Source organism: Microcaecilia unicolor, chromosome 6, assembly GCF_901765095.1.
Source record: "Microcaecilia unicolor chromosome 6, aMicUni1.1, whole genome shotgun sequence".
In the NCBI taxonomy this organism is placed as follows: Eukaryota; Metazoa; Chordata; class Amphibia; order Gymnophiona; family Siphonopidae; genus Microcaecilia; species Microcaecilia unicolor.
Genome location: NC_044036.1, coordinates 309,707,623 through 309,726,601, shown reverse-complemented (window position 1 = coordinate 309,726,601; position 18,979 = coordinate 309,707,623). Strand labels below are relative to the sequence as shown.

Below are 18,979 nucleotides of genomic sequence, written 5' to 3'. Positions count from 1 at the left end.
ACTGACCCCTTTTCATTGTCAGATGATTAATGTATTTCTTGATGTTTCCCCAAGGACCCAGTGAAACGGAAGAGAATTTCTTGTTAGGACCTAGACTTGAGGGCAATGTTCATCCTGAAATTTCCCAGTAGAAACCCAGTTAGATTTCTAAATCCTACACAACTGTAGGAGTTGATTCAGTCATCATATGAAGATTTGGTCAAAGAGCAGTCCCAGAGGGAAGATCATATTTATCCTTTAGTTGGTGGATTTATTATTTATTTATTTATTTATTTATGTATAGTGTAAGGCTGTTAACACTTTCCTTTTTTATTCCTCTGTTATTTCTTTCTTCCATTTTTCCTTTCTTTTTTTTTTTTTGGGGGGGGGTGGTATTATGTATGTGATAATTGAATTTCTTTTTCTTTTTTGGGATTTGTGATTCGTGATTCCTTCATAGGTAATGCTCATTGTATTCCTGTATGATTTAATTTTGAAAATAAAAAAACATTCATATTTATAGCATAAGGTAATTAATTAAATAAATAAATATAAAAATTCAAAAGATTATCAACTAATACATTTATTATTTATAATATCACCATGAGAAGTCTCTGCCCCAAAGAGCTTACACGGTAACATAGTAACAATCTTAGTAGGTACTTGAAACAGAAGATGGAATTGCAGCTCCAGAAAACATGGCAAAGGCTTAAATGTGAACAAAACACATTTTAAGTGAATAATTTCCTCTGCTGTACTGTTGTTCTGTGTGTTAGGCTTTGGTTTTTGTTCACTTGAAAGCTGGTGGCATCCTGCCATTTCTGTGACCTCAAAGTACACTAAGGGGGCTATTCTATAAAGACCACTCAAAATTGGGTACCAAAATGCAGGGCACTGAGCACAAATTCTATAACAGCCTCTGAATGCCCAGATTCAATTATAGAATCTGGCATTTGCTCGCCAACATGTAGGTACCATCACTTATGCCAGGTAAAAGGCAGGTGTAAATGTAAGCTTGTAAGTGCTGCATTTTGGTGTATAATTTACAGTATTTAACAAGTTAGGTGCCTAAGGGGTCCTTTTACAAAAACACATAGGTGCCTACGCGCATCCAATGTGCGTCAAATTGGCACTACCGCCCAGCTACCATGGGCCTTGGGCAGTAATTCCATTTTTGGCATGGGTCCAAAACACGTAGTAAGTGGCCAGTGGAAGCAGAGATTAGGACTAAAAGGTCAATATTCACAATGGAGAAGGGTAGTTAGCGGGGTCCCTCAGGGATCAGTGCTGGGACCTCTGCTTTTTAACATATTCATAAATGACCTAGAGATGGGGGTAACTAGTGAGGTAATCAAATTTGCTGATGACACAAAGTTATTCAAAGTAGTCAAATCATGGGAAGATTGTGAAAAATTACAAAAGTACCTTACGAGACTGGGAGACTGGGCGTCTAAATGGCAGATGACGTTTAATGTGAACAAGTGCAAAGTGATGCATGTGGGAAATAAGAACCCAAACTATAACTACATCATGCAAGGTTCAGCGTTGGGAGTCATGGACCAAGAAAGGGATCTAGGTGTCATCGTTGATACGATGAAAACTTCTGCTCGATGTGCTGCTGCGGCTAGGAAAGCAAATAGAATGTTGGGCATCATTGGGAAAGGGATGGAAAACAAAAATAAGGATATTATTCTGCCGTTGTATCGCTCCATGGTGCGACCGCACCTCGAGTATTGTGTTCAATTCTGGTCGCCACATCTCAAAAAAGACATAGTGGAATTGGAAAAGGTGCAGAGAAGGGCGACAAAGATGATACAGGGGATGGGAAGGCTTCCCTATCAGGATAGCCTGAAGAGGCTGGGGCTCTTCAGCTTGGAGAAAAGGTGGCTGAGGGGAGATATGATAGAGGTCTATGAGTGGAATGGAATGGGTCAATGTGGAGCATCTGTTTATGCTTTCCAAAAATACTAGGACAAGGGGGCATGCGATGAAGCTGTAGTGTGGTAAATTTAAAAAGAATCAGAGGAAATTTTTCTTCACTCAACGCGTAGTTAAACTCCGGAATTCACTGCCGGAAAAGGTGGTTAAGGAGGTTTTATTTATTTATTTATTTATTTGCTGCATTTGTACCCCACCTTTCCCACCTATTTGCAGGCTCAATGTGGCTTACATTCTATTGCAAAAGGTATAATTATGAACAGAGTAAGAGGTTTGTTCTAATTTAACATATTACTATGTAAGAAATAAGGAAGATAGGTCTGTAGAATGATTTACATAACACATAATAAAAAGCAGTAAAATATAATGACCAATAATAATAATATGACTAATATAATCAATTCAGAGAGATCAGTAAGTGGTTAGTTTAGATATAGAATAATCATGTCATTAAGGAGGATTCTTATTGTAAGTTTCTTCGAACAAGTGCGTTTTCAATAATTTCCTGAAGGCTGTCAAGTCACGTGTTATTTTTATAGTATTCGGTAGTTTATTCCATGCTTTTGTGCAGAGGTATGTGAAGGTAGATGCGTGTAATGATTTGTATTTGAGTCCTCTACAATTAGGGTAGTGGAGGTTTAGGAAGGTACGTGATGAACTTTTGATGTTTCGTGCCGGTAAGTCAATTAGGTCTGACATGTATGATGGAGCTTCTCCATGGATGATTTTATGGGTTAAGGTGCAAATCTTGAAAGTAATACAATCTTTTAGTGGAAGTCAATGTAATTTTTCTCTGAGGGGTTTGGCACTCTCATATTTCGCCTTTCCGAATATGAGTTTAGCTGTGGTATTTTGTACAGTCTGAAGTTTCTAATGGTTTTTTCTTTGCATCCTGCGAAAATGAAGTTAGAATAATCCAGGTGGCTCAGTACTAATGATTGCACTAGCATACGGAATACTTCCCTTGGGAAAAAAGGCTTCACTCTTTTTAGCTTCCACATTGCAAAAAACATTTTCTTTGTCACATTCTTCGGTTAACTTAGTGGACTTCAAAAAAGGGTTGGACGGCTTCCTGGAGGAAAAAGCCATAGAATGTTATTGAATGGACGAGGGAATACAGTATTTCTAGGATTGGCGGGACAAATTGCTTGTTCTTTTGGCCGCTGTCAGTGACAGGGTGCTGGGCTCAATGGACCCTTGGTCTGTCCCAGCATGGCAATGCTTATGAGACCTTACTGCTAAGTCAATGGGCCCATCTGCCCTATGCATTACTCTAGAAAATGTGAGCCTAAATTTCATAACATGCAGCTCCAAAAGAGCATGGGTGGATCAGGGGGCATTTCCAGAAGTTACTTCTACTACTACTACTTATCATTTCTGTAGACTACTAGATGTACGCAGGCGTGACATTATAGAATACTATCAATTGGGCGCCAAACTGTCATAAATTGGGTGCCCTTGCAATAGGATTTATGTGGGATGCACCACTCGGAGTATAAGGGTGAGGTTGCAAGACACTGTTGCAAGACACTGCAGCCACCTTAAAACTAAAACAATTTCTGCTCCCATGGTCTCTCACTGTATAGCTGAGAACTATAGATTTGAGGACTTTCGATGGAATACTGGATCTTTGAATTAAAAGTAGTTGAGCCCATTGGGTTGAATGATTGCATAGAATGGAATAGTAAATTTGTTACGTCCCTCACCTGCAGTGAAGCCCGTGCGGCCGGTTCACCTCCGAGCGCTATCTCGGTAACGGTGGCCGGCCATTCGGGCTGTCGGCGGCAGTCTTGCTCTGTCCAGTCATGATGGCCAGCCATGCCATTGCTTGGTCCGTTCGTGATGGCCGGCCATGCCAAGCCGATCATGGTCATGATAGGCCGGCCATGCTGATGTTGGGAGGCCATATTGTAATGGCTGTGGTGGCCAGCCACGCGGACTGTTGGTGTTCCGGAAGTAGGGCTTGCTTCTGGCGCGGTTCACTCGCCAGCCCTGATAGTGTGAGATTGGCCGCCTTTTCGCCACTGCTCCACCTTTTTCCAGCGGCCACCAATCTGGATCATTCTCTCCAGCTGCTCAGAGTTACTGCTGATGGAGGAACTATTTAAGAACTGCAGTCGCTTTCAGTCTTCGCTTCGGCTTCTATTGCTATAGAGGTTTGGTGCTTGATATCGTGTGCTTTGCTGCCTACTTGCTTACTTGCTTTCCGGATAGACCCTTGGACTGAACTTGACTACCTGCTGTGTTGCTGCCTGCCAAGACCCTTGGACTGAACTTGACTTCCCGCTGTGTTACTGCCTGCCTAGACCCTTGGACTGAACTCGACTACCCGCTGTGTTGCTGCCTGCCTAGACCCCTGGACTGTTCTCGACTACCCGCCAGCCAGGTCAGTGGCTGTCCAACCCTGTCCATATCCTGAAGTCCTGGTGGCCACCCGCAACTGGGGGCTCAACTCCCGGGGAACAGTGGATGCTTCCCAGGTGAAGCTAGGGGTTGTCCAGCTGCCTGACAGAGTACGGCGCTGCCCTTCTTCTACCGTGCTCAGTTGTGGCACAAGGGCTCACTACCCAGGTCTTAACAATATTGTAGTTTGTTCGGAACTATAAAGTTTTTTGTGCAATGTCATTTCCGGTTTCCTTTTAGTTTTAAACAGCGTCTTGCAGATCTAACCCAGGAGTGGTGCTGCTTCTCATTCAAGTCAACAGAGTAAAGGACCATGGGCTGGGAGAGATTCTAATGCCTCTTGTCCTCTAACCCCTGCAGTTTTAAAAGATAATTTTATGAACCTGTTTTAGATTTAAACAATCCTCTTATAAAATTAGGTCACACCTATAAGTACGCACAGTGCTCGATGGAGACTAGTGTTAACGTCCTAGAACACCTATTGCTTGTGCACGGGTTACATATACGATAAACAAAGAATGAAGCACAACTGGGCCTTCAAGACTGAGACAAACAGGAGTCTTTTTATTCTGGAAGACCCGACATGGGCCGTGTTTTGGCATAACGACGTCTGCCTCAGGGTTCCAACTATACACAGTAAGCTGTTGAAAATACTAACAGTCGCCTAAGTGGGAGACATTACTACTGTAAGGAACCTGTTTTCACACCGCCTTGGACCCCTGAAGCAGGTGTCGTTACGCTGAAACACAGCCCATGTTGGGTCTTCCAGAATAGAAGAACTCCTGTTTGTCTCAGTCTTGAATGCCCAGTAGTGCTTCTTTCTTGGTTGCTTGTGTTTTGTGTACTGTTTTGCCCTCTTTTGTTATCTTACATATATGGTAGGCATGCACAGGGGGTGGAGTTTGGGCAGAGTGTAGAAGGATTCACAATGAATGCAAGTATGCACTAGCATTTATGTCCATGCCTTGAATTCAGGCTCTATTGTGCTTGTTGTATGAGCTATGCTAGTATTTTATGAAGTCGCATAGGTGCCGTGTCTTCATTTAAAAAGTGCCAAAATAGGTGTCTTCCTGCTTAACCATACCTGGTGCTGAATTACCTTTAGTGACTCAAATGGAAGCTCTTGATTTTGGTGCTACTGCTTAATAAAAATAAATTTTTGCTTTTTGAACATTATTTTTCAGGAAAAAAAGTGCTTTGTGTTGAGTAATACATTTGGACACGCTTTAGGAAAAAGCTTCGCACATTGATTTATTTTTGGCATACAGATGAAAGCTTGGCTCTTCAACCAGGCCTATAATGAAAGAAGTAACTAACTTGTTAGCAGTGGTGTGCTGGTAAATGTTTAACAACAGGCTCTCTCCCTGGTCCACCTCTGCGCTCCCAGTCCACCACGCCCCCCCCCCCCAATTGCAGAGCTGGCTAAAGCCGGGGAGAGAGCATGGGGGTGGGGGCAATGCATTACTCCAGGAAAAAAAATTAAATGATCTCAGGTTCCAATCTAATTCATGTTTAATGTGGGATAAAATGCCATAAATAAGTAAATAAATGTAAACTTTTAATGTTGAGCACCTGATTCTCAAAGTGGACATATTCCAAACACTATAATGAAAATAAAATGATTTTTTTCTACCTTTGTTGTCTGGTGACTTTGTTTTTCTGATCATGCTGGCCCAGTATCCGATTCTGTTGCTATCTGTCCTCTTAACTCCGTTTCCAGGGCTTCCTTTCCATTTATTTCTTTACTTTCCTCCTTTCTTCTTCATTTCTTGCCCTACATCTGTAAGTAAAAGCTGGGTCCTCCACAGACTTGACGGTCCAGTGGATCCAGCTTCTGCCTATTTTCTTCATCCATGTGCAGTTTTTCTTCTCTCTTTCTTTTCCCTCATCTCATCTCCTTCCTCACTCTTCCCTCCCCTCCATCCATGTCCAGCATTTCTTCTCTCTCCCTTCCCTCTCCTCCATCCATGTCCAGCAACCCTCCTTTCCCCCTGCCCTCCCCTCCATCCACCCATGTCCAGCAACCCTCCTTTCCCCCTGCCCTCTCCTCCATCCACCCATGTCCAGCAACCCTCCTTTCCCCCTGCCCTCCCCTCCATCCACCCATGTCCAGCAACCCTCCTTTCCCCCTGCCCTCCCCTCCATCCACCCATGTCCAGCAACTCTCCTCTTCCCTGCCCTCCCCTCCATCCACCCATGTCCAGCAACTCTCCTCTCCCCTGCCCTCCCTCCAGCCACCCATACCCAGCGATTCTCTTCTCTCCCCTGCCCCCCCTCCAGCCACCCATACCCAGCGATTCTCCTTGCTCACCTGATTACCTCCATCGAAGTGGCCACGTTATTGAAAGCCCTGCCCGTCTCTAGCCTTCCCTTCGAGTTCGTTCCCTCAGAGTCCCGCCCTTGTGGAAAGAGGAAATGACGTCAGAAGGCGGGACTCTGATGGAACGAACTCATGAAGGGAAGGATAGAGACGGGCAGGGCTTTCAATGACATAGCCGAACGGAGGTAATAAAAAAGATTTAAAACCCCAGGGCGGCGCAGGCAAATGAGGGCAGTGGTGGGAAGTGAGGTAAATGGGGTAAGCATGGCTTGTGGCGCCCTCCTCCCATGCTTACCTCATTTATCAGCGCCAGCTCGCCCTGCAGAACAACTGGCTCGCAAAATGTTAAAAAATTTAACAACCGACTCTTGCGAGCCGGTGCGAGCCGGCTCCAGCACACCACTGCTTGTTAGTCTCACTCAGATACACAAGGAGTGACACGGGCTGCACATACTGCAGCAGGACATGTTTATCACCTCCTACCCTAGCTGAGATAATATTTAACCATCTCTCTGACCTCATGTGCGCCTTTCTTTACATTAGTCACCTTATTTTCTATATGCTCCTTCTTTGCTTATACCCTGCGCTGTCTTTTAAAATGTTCTATTATGTATTGTGCTGACATTGTAAGTAGTATACCATGTCATACTTTGTATTGTTATTTGAATATTTTTACTGCTGTAATTGTCTATTGCTTATGTGATCTATTCTTACTGTACACCGCCGTAAGTGAATTTCTTCAAAAAGGCAGTAAATAAATCCTAATAAATAAAAAAATAAAAAAATAATGAATAAAGATTTCTCAGGAAGGTTTTTTTAAGCCAATGATTGGAATACGGAAAGCACTGGTATTGTGGTGCTCTGATTAGTGTTCTGAGGCTTTTTTCCTTCCTTTTTAAATTTTTCAGTTAAGTTTCCACTGATTTATCTTTAGCTTTTGACGTTTTGGAGTGGGTGTTTTTTGTTTTGATATATAGAAACCTGTACTCTACTCTTTGTAGTTTGGTCAATTGGAATGTGGCCTAACTGCTAGGGTTGCATTGCCTTGCCTCTCATATGTTGACTTGCTGATTCATCCATGGGGGGCGGGGGGGGGGAGGGTTATAGACTATCAGATAGAGAAGCTACACTGGCTCCCACTCAAGGAACGCATCACTTTTAAAGTATGCACACTAGTCCACAAAATTATTCATGGTGAAGCCCCAGCCTACATGTCTGACTTAATAGACCTACCACCTAGAAACGCTAAAAGATCATCCCGAACTTTCCTGAACCTCCACTTCCCAAATTGCAAAGGCATAAAATACAAAGTGATGCACGCATCAACCTTTTCTTATATGATCACGCAATTTTGGAACAATCTTCCACGTAACCTGAAGACGACCAACGAGCTGACCGACTTCCGCAAACTATTGAAGACTCATCTCTTCAAAAATATCTATCGAAAGGATCAAAACACATGAAATCTACGCACACTGTTAGTAATACATCAACATATTCTCATCTGTACTCTCATTTTAACATACTTAAACCTTAATCTACAGGTAAAATGCTATACCCGAAAGTTTTTTGCGCTATTGTTCTATAGTCCTATCAGTATCCGTTGTTCTTCCTTTGTTCCAATGTTTTGTTCCATTGTACTGTTCTCTTAACGATACGTAGACTCTGTCTTAAACTCAATGCATAACAATGTAATCACAATCGAGTTGTAACAAATTGTACTTCCATTAATACAATGTATTGTAAGCCACATTGAGCCCGCAAATAGGTGGGAAATGTGGGATACAAATGCAATAAAATAAATAAAAATAAATAAATAAATAGTCTGATAAGACAATCCATCCCTGTCTTCAATCCTAGTACCATTTGAAAAGGTAAATAACTTGGATGATTAATCTTTAAACCACACTTAGAGTTAATATTAACCACTCTTAGGCCTAATCTTAACCAGCTGGGCTATAATCAGGGAACTCTGCCAAGGAAGCAGAAATGAGCAAAACAAAAACATCGTAAATTCACATTCTGCTCGTGGAGGCAATTTCTCCAAAGAGATTACTTGTGTGCATTCTAATGAAAATATTGTACTCTAAAAATTAAGAGAGAAAACACTAATTGAGCCTTATTTATTTAATTACAAACAAGATTTAACTGGCTGTGGAAAGTCATATAGACTTTTACAATTTAAAACCTCAAAAGGGCTAACTCTCATCGGCTTCTGTGGTAAACTGCAAAAACAGCAGTAGGAAACAACTCCTCAATGAGGAGAAAAAAACACTGCTGAAAAAGGAGCTACTTACAACTTACAAACTGCTAACCAACTTATAGGCCGTGGCGTTCCTTCTTCCCTTGGTTCATTAATCTCATCCCATGGCTTTTCCTACCATCTCTATGCTGATGACTCCCAAATCTACCTTTCTACCCCTGATATCTCACCTTGCATCCAAACCAAAGTTTCAGCTTGCTTGTCTGACATTGCTGTCTGGATGTCTCAACGCCACCTGAAATTAAATATGACCAAAACTGAGCTTCTCATTTTCCCCCCCAAACCCACCTCCCCGCTCCCCCCGTTTTCTATTTCTGTTGATGGCTCTCTCATTCTCCCTGTCTCCTCAGCTCGAAACCTTGGGGTCATCTTTGACTCTTCTCTCTCCTTCTCTGCTCATATCCAGCAGATTGCCAAGACCTGTCGTTTCTTTCTTTACAACATCTGTAAAATCCGCCCCTTTCTTTCCGAGCACTCTACCAAAACCCTCATCCACACCCTTGTCACCTCTCGTTTAGACTACTGCAATCTGCTTCTTGCTGGCCTCCCACTTAGTCACCTCTCCCCTCTCCAGTCGGTTCAAAACTCTGCTGCCCGTCTCGTCTTCCGCCAGGGTCGCTTTACTCATACTACCCCTCTCCTCAAGACCCTTCACTGGCTCCCTATCCGTTTTCGCATCCTGTTCAAACTTCTTCTACTAACCTATAAATGTACTCACTCTGCTGCTCCCCAGTATCTCTCCACACTCGTCCTTCCCTACACCCCTTCCCGTGCACTCCGCTCCATGGATAAATCCTACTTATCTGTTCCCTTCTCCAATACTGCCAACTCCAGACTTCGTGCCTTCTGTCTCGCTGCACCCTACGCCTGGAATAAACTTCCTGAGCCCCTACATCTTGCCCCATCCTTGGCCACCTTTAAATCTAGACTGAAAGCCCACCTCTTTAACATTGCTTTTGACTCGTAACCACTTGTAACCACTCGCCTCCACCTACCCTCCTCTCTTCCTTCCTGTTCACATTAATTGATTTGATTTGTTTACTTTATTTATTTTTTTTGTCTATTAGATTGTAAGCTCTTTGAGCAGGGACTGTCTTTCTTCTATGTTTGTGCAGTGCTGCGTACGCCTTGTAGCGCTATAGAAATGCTAAATAGTAGTAGTAGTAGTAGTAGTAATGGCTGACACCCGGGCGGATCGCCGATGCACCCCCCCCTCCCCGGTGAAGGGACCCCCCCCGGGTGCATTTTTACCTTCTGGGGGGGGGGGGGTGCCACGCGCCTGTCAGCTTTGCTCGTTCCCTGCTCCCTCTGCCCCGGAACAGGAAGTAACCAGTTCCGGGGCAGAGGGAGCAAAGAACGAGCGGAGCCGACAGGTGCGCGGCACCCCCCCAGTGGCGTGCACCCGGGGCGGACCGCCCTCACCACCCTCCTTGGTACGCCACTGCTTATAGGGGTCCTTTTACTAAGGTGCACTGAAAAATGGCTTGCGGTAGTGTAGGTGTGGGTTTTGGGCGTGCGCTGATCCATTTTTTTAGCACGCCTATAAAAAAGGCCTTTATTTTTTGCTGAAAATGGAAGTGTGGCAAAATCAAAACTGCTGCTTGTCCATTTTGGATCTGAGACCTTACCGCCAGCCATTGACTTAGCGGTAAAGAATATGGGCGGTAATGACCTACGCACATCAAATTGCATTTGGCACGTGTCCAAAAATAAAAAATATTGTTCAGATGTACGTATTGGATGTGCACCAAAAATGAAATTACCACAAGAGCCATGCGGTACTTGGGTGGCAACTCCATTTTGGCGCATGTTAGGCATGCCTAGACGCTTATGCGGCTTAGTAAAAGGGCCCCTTAGTGTCTTACTACTACTACTTATCATTTCTATAGTGCTACAAGACATACGCAGCGCTGTACACTTGAACATGAAGAGACAATCCCTTCTCGACAGAGCTTACGATGTAATTAGGTCAGACAAACAGGACAAATAATAGATAAGGGAATCACTAAGGTGGGAATGATAAAATACAGGTACTGAACAAATGAGTAAGAGAAAGGGGAAAGGGAAATGGTATACTGCCTTTGTGTGGTTTTCACAACTACATTCAAAGCGGTTTACATACTATATACAGGTACTTATTTGTACCTAAGGCAATGGAGGGTTAAGTGACTTGCCCAGAGTCACAAGGAGCTGCAGTGGGAATCGAACCCAGTTCCCCAGGATCAAAGTCCGCTGTACTAACCACTAGGGTTATGAGTTAAAAGCAGCATGAAAAAGGTGGGCTTTTAGCCTAGATTTGAAGACGGCCAGAGATGGAGCTTATTTTTCTACGTTTACAAAAATCAGTTCCACAGGATAGAACTTGGCATCTCAAGAAAAATTCTTCACTTATCTTTTACAGTGATGCCAATCCAAACGCAAATATTCACATCCAAAATGTTTTTTAAAAATTATTTTTATTAAATTTTTCAATTACACAATTAACAATTCTAAACATCAAAGCAAGAATATGAGTATATTATACAAAAATCAAAGCTGAGATTTACAAGCAACGCTATACACTACTAAGTAGCAAGTGAAAGAGCATGATCTAACATTTTCCATTTTCTAAGACTGACAGGTGGTCTTAAAGAGGAATAAGAAATAAACTGTTCATATTTCTTGTACATTAAAATCCAATTCCACCAAAGATATACATTAACCTGAGAATTATCCTTCCTATGTGAGATTATTAGTTTTAATGCAACTGATATTAAAAAGTCAAACAGTAGTTTATCCTCTCTTGAAAGAAAAAATGGAATACAAATAGACTTCCGAATAACAAACTTTGGTGAAAAAAACAAAAATTTAATGGACTGTATTAACAGCACTGTTAATTCAAAATGAAGAAAAATACCTATATAAGCCTGGATTTAGTTACAGGTAGCATAGGCAACCGCCTCTGGTGATAACTTCAGATAGGTGGCTGGTGCTGGAGTATTATTGCTGCTGCCATGCCTCACTCTGGCCTGGTCGCAGAGCAGCAGAAAAAGCACAATTTAAACACTCAGCACAGGGGCCGCAAACCCTTGTGCACTGGACAGGCTCTATGAATCGTGCTTCACGCTCTCCTCTGACACAAGTGGGAAGAGGATGTGGAGCACTGTCTATAGGTCCTGTGCTGAGAGTATGGGTTTGCAGGCCATGTGCTGAATGCTTGAATGCATTTGCTGCTGAACAGGAGAAGATTGGAGGGGGGGAATAGAGCTCCTCACCCCACCCCAGCATCGACAGAGAGCAGGACTAGAGGGGGGGGGGGGGGAAGAGTGGAGTAGATGCCAACTGAAATTGAATCCATGGCCGAAATTCACTGCTCCGTTTTGGGTGGAACCAAAACCATTGTGCCCAGCCAGACTGCCCAACCCTCCTGGAGGAAGACACCTCCCTCTCCCCCACTGCAGAAGAGGAGATCCCCCTCCCCTGTAGTTCATCCCCAGGCCTACCGGAACAAGTCTTGGTGGTCTAGTAGTCTTTTGGGGGCAGGAACAAAGACCATTCGTTCCTGCCCAGTCCTGCTGCTCACTGGAAATGGCCACCGAGATTTCTCGTGGAAGCCTTGCAAGATTGCAGCAGGAGGTTCCAGCAGCCATTTTGAGATTGGCACCAGCATAAGCAGGAGTGACTTGAGATTGCACTTGCTTATGCTGATACCAACCTCAAAGGGCTGCCGGGACCTCCCGCAGCAGTTTCTGTGGCATTTCCATTGAGCAGCTGCACCAGGGTCAATAGGGTAGGCCTGGGGAAGGCCTAGGGGAAGGTCAGGTGGCCCTGGGGAGCTCAGGTCTCTGCCAGGGGTACTCCTTCTGATGGTTGGGAGTACAGGCAGCCCAAGGGAGCGGAGAGTGATTGTGGCTGGGGGGGGGGGGGAGAGTTTCGGTTTCTGATTAAAATGTACTGGCATTTTCAGCAGAAACCTGAACCTGGATTTTGGTGCCAAATCCAAAACCAAAATTCGGTTGGCCTCTAGAGTGGAACACCTTTCTCCCTTGCCATTACTGGAAAACAGGAGGGGTGGGGGGGTGGGTGTGAGGAGCAAAGCATCTTCCCTCCCTACCCCCAAAAACTGGGACAGAAAAAATGAACGTGGTAAAACAAGCATTGTAAAAATCTATACAGCTGTACAAAATTTACATTATTGTGTGAATCTCAGCTATTTGTACCTGAGTCTCCTGCATCACATTATCAGTCTAATGACTTGGAACAAATCCTTCAGTTGAGTCTTTTGAAAATATTGAAGCTTTCACAATTGCTTTACAAAATATTACAAATTATATACACAGTTTTGAATCACTTAATATAAGGTGACTTTTATCCTATGAACTTTGGCTGTTTCTGAAATAGGTTTATTGGATACAACATTCATTTATTTAGGCGTCAATAGAGTAAAACTGCACTATAAATATTTAGCCTGAGTCTATTCAAAATTTAAGAGTCAATCTTTGAAATGATTTACCTTGGCAGGACTGGCTCCTGCCTGGTTAAATTGCACTGGCCTACCCAACCACTAACATTTAGTGGCACTTAACCAAATAGTGCCACAGAAACGTAGCACTGATCACCATGGGATTATCCAGCTAGTGCTGGCACAGTCTAGGGGTGGAGTTGGGGCGGACCTGGAAGTATCCAAGCACTATAGATACTCAATGCCAGTGTCCAGATGGCTAACCAGACATGTTGGATTGCCCATAATTCAGTCAAACTATGCTTTGTTAGCTATCCAGATACAGCACTGAATATCTGGATGCCACCAAACACCCAAATATTCAGGGGCCCTTTTACTAAACTGTGTAGGCGCCTACGCATGCCCAATGTGCGTCAATTTGGAGTTACCACATGGGTACCACATGGCCTGTGCGGTAATTTCATTTTTTACGTGTGTCCGCTACACGTGCCAGAAAATATATTTTATTTTCTGCCGCAAGGTGAAAATTGGGCGGTAAATCCGACTTGACGCACGTAGTTGATTACTGCACGGTTAACGTGAGAGAACTTACCGCTGGTGGTAAGGTCTCAGACCCAAAATGGATGCACACCAATTTAAATTTTGCCGCATGTCCATTTTCGGCAAAAATTTTAAAAAGGCATTTTTTTTACAGGTGCACTGAAAAATGGATCTGCACGTGCCCAAAACACGCACCTACACTAGTGTAGCCCCCTTTTCTGCGCACCTTAGTAAAAGGACCCCTCAGTACTGGCACCGAATATTGATTTATTTATTTAGTTAGTTATTAGGATTTATTTACCACCTTTTCCCTGAAATCCACTCAAGGCGGTGTACAACAAGAGCAATCTGAACATAGGCAATAGACCCCCCCCCCCCCCCCCCCCAATATTCAAAATAATTTAACCGGCAAGGAAGAGTGCCTGGCTGGTTAAATGGTACTTATTCCAGTGATATTCAGTGGGGCATAGCCAGTTAATCCCAGGTGAATAATCCCAATTAGAGCCTAGGGGATAACTGGCTATATCATAGTAACATAGTAAATGACGGCAGATAAAGACCTGAACGGTCCATCCAGTCTGCCCAACAAGATAAACTCATTTTACATGGTATGCGATACTTTATATGTATAGCTGAGTTTGATTTGTCCTTGCCTTTCTCAGGGCACAGACCGTTGTACTAAGTTCTGAAGCTAACATCGAAGCCCCTTAAAATTTACACTCCAGCCCATCCCTATCTATTCAGTCACGATCAGGGCGCAGACCGTAGAAGTCTGCCCAGCTCCTGTTTTCTTTTGTCGCCACCCAATCTCCGCTAAGATTCCATGCAACCACTCCTTCTAAACAGGATTCCTTTGTGTTTATCCCAGCAATGTTTATTTATTAGGATTTATTTACCGCCTTTTTGAAGGAATTCACTCAAGGCGGTGTACTTCTATTGTAAGTGGCCACATCTTTGGCTGGTTTAAAGTTAACTGGCTATCTTCAACTTAGCCAGTTAACTGAATATCCGGGCTGACCGGCTGAATATTGATGAGTTAATGCCCACTGTAAAGCATTACTCAATCATAGAAGCCAATTATTGGGGGTGCTAAGCCCAATGGAAATGACTCCTTCCTGGACAAATACAAGGAATTCTCTCAATATTTGGGGTGCTCAAGCACTCACAGCACCCACAGAACCAGCTCCTATGCAATGTACAGTAATTTCTGCCATGTGCATGTTACGTTTTGACCATGGTAATAGTACCATAATGAGTAAGTATATATTACCTCCTGTTTATTCTAATTTACAATTTCAGGCCCCCTTTTACTAAGGCGCACTCACATTTTCAGCGCACGCTAAAATTGTAGGCACGCTACAATGTAGGAATGTATTGGCGTCTTTAATGTTTAGCATGCCTACAAACATAAGCGTGCCTAGGTAAAAGGGGGCCTCAGTGATTTAGTGGAGGAAAAGACTTCAGAATCTGAGACATAGAAGTGATTTAATCAGCAAGGAAAATTAATAAGTCATGGTAATAGTATGCAAGGTAATAAAATCTAATGTGGTGGGAGGCGGGACTGGTGGTTGGGAGGCGGGGATAGTGCTGGGCAGACTTATACGGTCTGTGCCCTGAAAAGGACAGGTACAAATCAAGGTAAGGTATACACAAAAAGTAGCACATATGAGTTTATCTTGTTGGGCAGACTGGATGGACCGTGCAGGTCTTTTTCTGCTGTCATCTACTATGTTACTATCATATATTAGCTACCTCCTAAAACCTGCAGAATAGATTTCCTCCTGCTTAATCCTCCAACACAACAGTGCTGGTCCCACCTTAGTTTATACATTATTTATTTAGATTTTGCTCACACCTTTTTCAGTAGTAGCTCAAGATGAGTTACATTCTGGTACACTGGATAATTCTCTGTCCCAGGAGGGCTCACAATCTAAGTTTGTACCTGAGGCAATGGAGGGTTAAGTGACTTACCCAAGGTCACAATGAGCAGCAGTGGGATTTGAACTGGCCACTTCTGGATTGCAAGACTGGTGCTCTAACCACTAGGCCACTCCTCCACTCCCCCCCCCCCCCCCCCCGCGCCCAAACCAAAGTTATGATCAGGAACTGCTTTAAGGGCAGTCCTCTCCCATTCTTTCCCTCCCCCCTCCACCATGAGCACCCTGGATGGCTAGAACAATAGCACCCCCACTAATCTCCCAACCATTATGGCTACCCATTGGGCTTCAGCCCTCAAGTTTCCATTTTTAAAAAAAGAGACAATTGTCACAGCTATGTTCTTAAGTGATGCAATGTGCTTGGATCTGTATTTTCTGATGACAAATGTCTCTTCTTATTGGGTGCTAGGCTTCAGATTCACGGAGTCCTTGACGTTCTGCAAAAAGATAGAATCAAATCTTTGATGAAGATCAGTGCTCAGTAACCAGAAGTTATCTATTACTCTGTTTAATCAGCAGATATTGCATTCACTTTGTGATCTTAACATCCTAAAACATTTTTGCTCTTATTATAAAGCCTCAGGTTTTTAAAGAGCTGAATGAATGCCCCTCCTCTTTATCAACAAAAATGTGATTTCGTATAATTATTAATCCATGATTCAGACACAAAATATCTTCATTAATGAATACATCCTAACAAAACATTAAAAACTGTCCTGCAATCTAAAATTCACACTGCACATAGGGTACACATCTCTGAACCCGATACTTAAAATGATTTAACCGCGCAGGAGAGACGTCTGCCTGGTTAAGTCACACTGGATGATCTCCGGATCTTGGGGCCCATAACTGGCTGGGGAGACCGTTATAGCAGTATCTGGTTAGTGCCAGGGCAGTCTGAGGATGGGGACTGGGTAAAGCCGGGATTTAACTGGTTAGTGGCAATTTTCAGTTCTAAGTTTTCTGGGTACCGGTCTGAATATCGGCTGGCACCTGGGTAACTTCCAGTGGAAAGGCAAGACCCAAATACTCAACGCCAGTACCCAGATTAGGCCCTGCATTGAATATCTGGATCAAGCTCTGTCTGACCGCTGACAACTGTGCCCTAAATATTGGGCCCTTTTTAAAAACATTTTTAGCAGGGTACCGGAACAATGTTACCATATCCCCAAAAAAGGAATCCACAGGATCCAATATAATAATGAAAATGATTCAGATTATAAATCTTCACTAGAAAAGAAAAACCCTTTGGGTGAGAAGCAATAAACAATTTTGCAGAACATGCCAAACATCAATTGCCACAGTTCATGGATATAATCGTAGAGTCATTGTATATCAACCCTCTCCCACGCAACATGTTCATTTTACATGGGGGGCTACAGCGTGATGAAAGAGAATACAAATTGGAAATGATCTAGAAGCAAATTAATGCACAAAACTGCATTGAAACCCAGGAAGTTTTATCTCTAAAGCGCAACTTTCAGCCAATCTGATTTTAGAATCTTTAAGATTTACTACAGGATTTTAGTTTCATGTGGAAACGGTGTGGTTAGCCACAAATGTGGTTAACATGATATGTGCCTGCTGTGAATGTCATTATTTTCTCACCTAATAAGTTTGTAATTCAAGCTCCACTCAAGAGTCTCTGTGTCTGATAGATCAGGTTCCAAAGCCACATTTTGGTGTTTGCTCTTACATTTGCATTCTCTGCCTCTACTGGACTCAAATATACCTCATGCTTATTTAGTGGGGTATCATGTAAAACAGACCTAGTCCTAACACTTGAGAGTTCACCCTTTGGCTCATTGTTGTTTGGCTGAAGCTGTGCTTTCTATTGAGCCAATCAGAAACTTTAAAGTAAGACATCAGTTTTAGTTCGTCTTCAGTCAAGTATCGCCAGGGGCGTAGCTAGGTAGGGCCATGGGAGCCTGGGCCCCTACAGATTTAGTACGGGCCCCTGGTTTTGCTAGAGGGGGGCCCTAACCCCCGCCAGCCGAAGCCTTCTTCAGCGCCGGTGTCCGGCACGCCGCGTTCGCTGATCTGTGCTTTCTTGAGTCCTGACGTCCTGCACATTCCTTTAAGTGAAACTGAGGATGCTCAGTTTCACTTAAAGGAACGTGCAGGACGTCAGGACTCAAGAAAGCACAGATCAGCAGCGAACGCGGCGCGCTGGAGACCGGTGCTGAAGAAAATTTCAGATGGCGGGGGTTGGGGACCCTCGCCAGCAAAGGTACCTTGCAGCGGTGGCGGCGGGGGTCGGAAGGGGTGGGGGAGGGGTGGCTAAAATGTGCCCCCCACACTCTAGGCTCTGGACCCCCCTCCCGCTGAGGTCTGGCTACGCCTCTGCGTATCGCAGTAGGAATTGGTTCTCCACGGCCATTGGAGTCTCTCAATTCTTTGGCCCCACTAGTCAAAGGCACTTACCCAGACACAAGGCCAACATTAAGGAGGTGCAAACAGGATACTTCCCCCGGGCTTCCATGCTATAGGGGACTCCAAACCAGCCAAAGTTTTGAAGGATATACAGCCTGTTGGTGGGCTTTGGGGCCCCCTTCCAAATTTCTGCCCCAATCCTGTCCTGATCACAGCAAGAAGCTGTCTGCATAATGGTTCTTGGCACTATCCCCTAGATCAGTGATGGCGAACCTTTCAGAGACCGAGTGCCCAAACAGCAACCCAAAATCTAATTATTTATCGCAAAGTGCCATTCCCCCTCCCCCTCATCCCCCTCCCTCTCCCTCTTGTCCACAAACCCTCTCCCCCTCGTCCCCCCTCCACCTCCCCCCGAGTTCCAGGGTCCCCCTCCCTCCCAGTTCAACAGGATCCCCCCTCCCTCTGAGTTCCACAGGGTCCCCTTTCCCTCCCAGTTCCAGGGCCAGGATTCCCCCTCCCCTCTCCCTCCCAGTTCCAGGGCCAGGATCCCTCCTCCCCTCTCCCTCCCAGTTCCAGGGCCAGGGTCCCCCCTCCCCTCTCCCTCCCTCCCACCCAGTTCCAGACAAAAGCTTTTCCTGAGCAGCCCGCCCTCCCGGCATCCGAGTACCAGGGCCCCCCCCCTCCAAAATTTAAAAGTCATACCTGGTCGGAGTTAAGGCAGCGTTGGTGGCAGCAGCAGCAGTGAAAAGTGTGCTGACTCGGCGCGCCTTCAGCCTTCCCTTCTG

At 44.3% G+C, this 18,979-nt stretch overlaps 1 protein-coding gene across 1 annotated transcript in view; it reads right to left on the bottom strand.

Annotated features, from left to right (window-relative positions):
- Positions 1-15,970: 15,970 nt before the first annotated feature.
- LOC115473298 overlaps positions 15,971-18,979 on the bottom strand; it is a 55,783-nt gene continuing 52,774 nt past the window's right edge. Inside the window, exon 7 of the mRNA XM_030208137.1 lies at positions 15,971-16,258. Within this exon, the coding sequence (XP_030063997.1) occupies positions 16,227-16,258 (32 nt within the window). The 3' untranslated portion in view covers positions 15,971-16,226. The remainder of the gene's footprint in view (positions 16,259-18,979) is intronic.